At 42.5% G+C, this 6,000-nt stretch overlaps 1 protein-coding gene across 1 annotated transcript in view; it reads right to left on the bottom strand.

Annotated features, from left to right (window-relative positions):
• Positions 1 to 225: 225 nt before the first annotated feature.
• LOC119957946 (basic phospholipase A2 nigexine-like) overlaps positions 226 to 6,000 on the bottom strand; it is a 28,033-nt gene continuing 22,258 nt past the window's right edge. The window contains exon 5 of the mRNA XM_038786167.1: positions 226 to 537. Coding sequence (XP_038642095.1) covers positions 386 to 537 — 152 coding nt within the window. The 3' untranslated portion in view covers positions 226 to 385. The remainder of the gene's footprint in view (positions 538 to 6,000) is intronic.

Here is a 6,000-nt window from a genome sequence, read left to right as displayed (position 1 = left end):
TGCTGTTACACCAGCAGGTGGCAGTGTCGCACCACAAAGTACAAAGAGAACAGCAGGATCCCATATTGTCTGTGAAAGATCAGAATGTCTGTGTAGAATCTAACTGGACATGCCCCCTGTATCAATAATGAATAAACACTCCCACTCCCAGCATTGCATGCTTCAATCAGTGTATTTTATTTCACCAGAATTGTAAAGTACATTTTAAATTAATTAAAGGTAAAAACGCAACAAAAGCGAGATCTGAGAGACATCAGTGAGAAATTAGAAATCAGTGAGACGGCGAGAGAGAAATCCCATCAATCACACCCGGAATATTCTATTGGAGAGATTCTTGTCAGTGTGACTCTCGGTCACATCACCATCGCTTCATTGCGAGCTGGAGCTATGGGACGGTCTTGCACAGGCTTTGGTCATAGCCCACAAACTTTGGGTTACGCTTGTCGCTATTCTCCTTGATGCACAGGGCAGCTGCAATGTCACAGTCGCACACCTTCTGAACACAACCTCTTTTAACATGCACCTTCCACAAATTTTCTGAAATAGAGGAGAGAACGACCAAATATACACAGTGTAAAGTATGCACAGTAATGTATACATGGAAACACCCACTGGAATATACACACATTAATGTACACACTGATGTGGTGGGTGGGGTTAAGGATGTGAGATTCCGCAACATTGAAAAATCTTCATTGTTGTTGGGTCCTTAATGTTGTGGATGATTCACAATGGTTGGGGCCCAACAATGTTCCTGAAGCTTCCTAAACGATGGGGCAGCTATCGCCTTAGAATGTCTTTGATGTGCGAATGGCCGTCCTCAAGTTCTGGATGGTCATTACTTTTTAATCTAATGCTTTGGTGCTGAGGGGGTGGGTGGGGTCTGAAGCTGTGGAGAGTCTTTAACGTGGGTGAGGAAGGGGTGGCCTGGAATCGGCTGCTGTGGATTCTGTCCTTGATGTTGTCAGGGGTTCCCTAATATTGTGAAATTCCCTAATGCTGTCAGTGATGTGGGCTGCATTCCTTTAATGTATTGGGGTTGGCATGTGACAGTACCTTTAATAAGTGGGTGTTTATTAGATATCTGCAGTGATGTCATGGAGAGGCTGGAGCTGGGCTGTCTGCTTTTCCTTTCGTTTTGAGCAAGCAGCTACACAGTGAGTTTAGTTTTGTTTTGCAGACTTGGAGCTGCAGTCACAGTGTCACGTGAGAGTATCCTTTAAGAAATGGGTGTTTCAGAAATGTACCTTTAAGAAATAGGGCTGCTCATGTTACTGGGGTGATGTCAGAGTGTGGGTGGAGTTGAGCTCGACTTTTTTTCGTTTCAGTTTGAGAAAGCTTGGGTATGTCTGTGTTTTTCAGTGAGCTGAATCTGAAGTTAAAAGTGAGCTGCACTGCTGTGATCTCTGCCATCCAAAGACCATCTATGGATCATTTGGTGAATACAGAAGAATTATGAATGTTTTCAATCTTGAATGTAAACTGTAATGTGCTCCTGTTTGAAGGTTTGTTAAGTCTTTTGGATGTTAAGAGGACAGCATACAGATTACTTAGTGTGGTATTCTTTGCGGGGTGTATTTGATTTACTGGTTGCTAAGATATTCACTGTTTGGTTTAAAAAGGTTAACTTGAGTTCATAGAATAAACATTGTTTTGTTTAAAAAAATCACTGGTCTATTTTCTGCTGTTCCATACCTGTATAGTGAGCTGTGTGCTCCCATAACCACAATCAATTAAAAGGTGTGGGTCAGGTGAACTCCATGATACACTTTGGGGTTCTCTAAACCCTGGTCCATAACAATCGGGGTTCGAGGGGGATAAAAGTCTATCTGTTGGATTGGCTGAGTGAACTTAAAGACAGTGAGTGGTGAGCATATTGTGGTTGCTTTTCAGGTGCGGTATTCTAGTTTAAGTAGGGAGTGTGTTGTGGACAATGGCACTTTCAGAGGCTTTGAAGTTTTTGGGGGTGGAGACGGTCACACGCTGTACCTTACGGACAGAGACTAAAAGCAGACTGTTAGATTTGGCAAAAACATTGCAGTTAACTTTACCTGACAAAATGCGAAAAGATGAGGTAATTCTGACGGTGGTTAAGCATTTAAAGTTGCCTGAGATACAGTTTGACTCATTGGAAATGGCAAAAATTCAGTTGCAAATTAAATAAATGGAACATGAGAAGGAATTAAAGCAGCTTGAATACGAAAGAGAGAGAGCGGAAAGAGAAAGAGCGAGAGAGGAAAGAGAAAGAGTGAGAGAGGAAAAAGAAATGGAGAGAGAAGAAAGGAGAAAAGAAAGAATAGCCCCAGCAGAACAAAAAGAAAGAGTAAGGGAGATACAGATCAGGGAAAAAGATAAAGAGAGAGAGTTTGAACTTCAGAAACTAGCCATGAAACATGACAGTCAGTTAAAATTGGCAGCCGTAAAGGGAATAGTACAGTTGGATGATAGTGATGAGGATAGTGAGAAAGAGCGTCAAAGTCGAAGGCGTGGCGGGGATCTATTTAAATATGTCCAAGCATTGCCAAGGTTTGATGAGAAGGAGGTGGAAGCCTTTTTCATTTCATTTGAGAAGGTAGCTAAACAAATGAAATGGCCAGAGGACATGTGGGTATTACTGATTCAAACAAAGCTGGTAGGTAGAGCTAGTGAAGTGTTTGCATCACTACCGGAGGAGGTATCTGGGACGTATGAGGAGGTGAAAAAATCCATCTTAGGTGCATATGAACTGGTGCCTGAAGCCTACAGACAAAGGTTCAAAAATTTAAGGAAAGAACTTGGTCAAACATACATGGAGTTTGAAAGGCTCAAACAGAGTATTTTTGAGAGGTGGATAAAGGCTTTGAAAATAGATCAAACGTATGAAGGTCTCAGAGAAATTATACTTACAGAGGAGTTTAAAAATTCAATTCCTGATGTAGTGAGAACTTGTGTGGAAGAGCAAATTGTTAAAACTGCGAGGTTAGCAGCAGAAATGGCAGATGATTATGAATTAGTTCCTAAATCAAAGCTTGGTTTCCGACATCAGTTTCAGCCGGTGAGGGATAAAACTGGGGACATGAGAAATACTCAAGTGGTAAAGGTAAAGGTGATATGATGGGAGATAATAAGGAGAGTGTACCTCAGATTAAAAAGGAAATTCAGGAGGGTGGAAGAGACATGAAACGTTTCAAATTTTTTCACTGTAATAAACTAGGCCATGTAAAGTCACAGTGTTGGTGGTTGAAGAAAAGTACTGGGAGGGCTGATGTAGTACAACAGGATAAGACAGTGGGGTTTGTTAAAGTGGAAAAGGAAAGCCCAAGTGAAGCGAAGGAGGTGCAAAAGATTGTACAGCCAGATCAAGAGATGATTGATAAGACGCTTCCAGATCTCTTCAAATAATTTACTTGTGTGGGTAAAGTTTACTCATGTGTATCAGGAGGAGCAGATAAAGAAGTCACAATTTTAAGAGATACGGGAGCTGGTCAATCTTTAATTGTAAGAGATGAGGGGGTATGTAGTTTGGGAATAGTGTTGCCAGAAAAGGTGGTGATATGTGGAATTCAGGGTGAGAGGAGTAGTGTTCCATTAGATAAGGTAAGGTTGGAAAGTCCAGTGAAGGGTGGTGAAGTGGTAGCCGGAGTAACTACCTTGTCCAGTTTATCTTGGGTAATGATACAGGTAGATCGCAGGTGGAAGTGATGCCCACTGTGGTTGATAAGCCAGTGGAAAATCAGACAACTGAAGTACTGAAGGACGAATATCCTGGGATTTTTCCAGATTGTGTCCTGTCAAGGTCGTAAAGTCACAGGTTAAGACAAGAGGAGAAATCAAAGAGTGAAGTTGAAGTGCAATTATCAGAAATGACTTTTGATCAGATGGTTGTAAAAGAACAAGAATAAGTGGAGGATGAGGCAGATATTTTTAGTTCAGGAAAATTGGCGGACCTACAACAGAAAGATGTTGAAATAAAACGGATGCATCAGAAAGCATGCACGTAAGAGTAATCTGAGTGTATAGCATAGAACATAGATCATAGAACATAGAACATTACAGTGCAGTACAGGCCCTTCGGTCCTCGATGTTGCACTGACCTGTGAAACCCCTCTAAAGCCCATCTACACTATTCCATTATCATCCACATGTTTATCCAATGACCATTTGTATGCCCTTATTGTGGGCGAGTCCACTACTGTTGCAGGCAGGGCATTCCACACCCTTACTCCTCTCTGAGTAAAGAACCTACCTCTGAAATCTGTCCTGTATCTATCTCCCCTCAATTTGAAGCTATGTCCCCTCGTGCTAGACATCACCATCTGAGGAAAAAGGCTCTCACTGTCCACCCTATTTAATCATCTGATCATCTTGTATGCCTCAATTAAGTCACCTCTTAACCTTCTTCTCTCTAACGAAAACAGCCTCAAATCCCTCAGCCTTTCCTCATACGATCTTCCCTCCATACCAGCAACATTCTGGAAAATCTACTCTGCAACCTTTCCAATGCTTCCACATCCTTCCAATAATGCAGCGACCAGAATTGCACGCAATACTCCAAATGCGGCCGCACCAGAGTTTTGTACAGCTGCAACATGACCTTATTGCTCCGAAACTCAATTCCTCTACTAATAAAAGCGAACACACCGTACGCCTTCTTAACAATCCTCTCAACCTTCCCACTGTCCACAACTCCACCGACTTTAGTGTCATCTGCAAATTTACTCACCCACCCTTCTACGCCCTCCTCTAGGTCATTTATAAAAATGACAAACAGCAGTGGCCCCAAATAGATCCTTGTGGTACACCACTAGTAACTGGACTGCAGTCTGAACATTTCCCATCAACCACCACCCTTTGTCTTCTTCCAGCTAGCCAATTTCTGATCCAAACTGCTAAATCACCCCGAATCCCATGCCTCCGTATTTTCTGTAATAGCCTACCATGGGGAACCTTATGAAAAGCTTTACTGAAATCCATATACACCACATCAACTGCTTTACCCTCATCCACCTGTTTGGTCACCTTCTCAAAGAACTCAATAAGGTTTGTGAGGCACGACCTACCCTTCACAAAACCGCGTTGACTATCTCTAATCAAATTATTCCTTTCCAGATGATTTTACATCTTATCTCTTATAAACCTTTCCAAGACTTTGCCCAGAACAGAAGTAAGGCTCACTGGTCGATAGTTCCCGGGGTTGTCTCTACTCCCCTTCTTGAACAACGGTACAACATTTGCTATTCTCCAGTCTTCTGGCACTATTCCTGTAGACAAAGATGACTTAAAGATTAAAGCCAAAGGCTCAGCAATCTCCTCCCTAGCTTCCCAGAGAATCCTAGGATAAATCCCGTCAGGCCCAGGGGACTTATCTATTTTCACTATTTCCAGAATTGCTAACACCTCCTCCAAATGAACCTCAAGACCTTCTAGTCTAGTAGCCTGTATCTCAGTATTCTCCTCGACAACATTGTCTTTTTCCTGCGTGAATACTGACGAAAAATATTCATTTAGCCTATCTCCTCAGATTCCACGCACAACTTCCCACTACTGTCCTTGACTGGCCCTACTCTTACCCTAGTCATTCTTTTATTCCTGACATATCTATAGAAAGCTTTAGGGTTATCCTTGATCTTATCTGCCAAAGACCACTCATGTCCCCTCCTGGCTCTTCTTAGCTCTCTCTTTAGGTCCTTCCTAGCTAACTTGTAACTCTCGAGCGCCCTAACTGAACCTTCATGTCTCATCTTTACATAAGCCTCCTTCTTCCTCTTGACAAGTGTTTCAACTACTTTAGTAAACCACGGTTACCTCGCTCGACCACTTCCTCCCTGCCTGACAGATGCATACCTATCAAGGACCCGCAGTGGCTGTTCCTTGAACAAGCTCCACATTTCCATTGTGACCATCCTCTGCAATTTCCATCCCCATCCAATGCATCCTCAGTCTTGCCTCATCACATCATAATTGCCTTTCCCCCAGATATAACTCTTGCCCTGCGGTAAATACCTATCCCTTTCCATCACT

The sequence above is a fragment of the Scyliorhinus canicula genome, chromosome 27, assembly GCF_902713615.1.
Source record: "Scyliorhinus canicula chromosome 27, sScyCan1.1, whole genome shotgun sequence".
In the NCBI taxonomy this organism is placed as follows: domain Eukaryota; kingdom Metazoa; phylum Chordata; class Chondrichthyes; order Carcharhiniformes; family Scyliorhinidae; genus Scyliorhinus; species Scyliorhinus canicula.
Note: the sequence above shows the minus strand (reverse complement) of the source record. Positions and strands in the feature narration are given on the sequence as shown.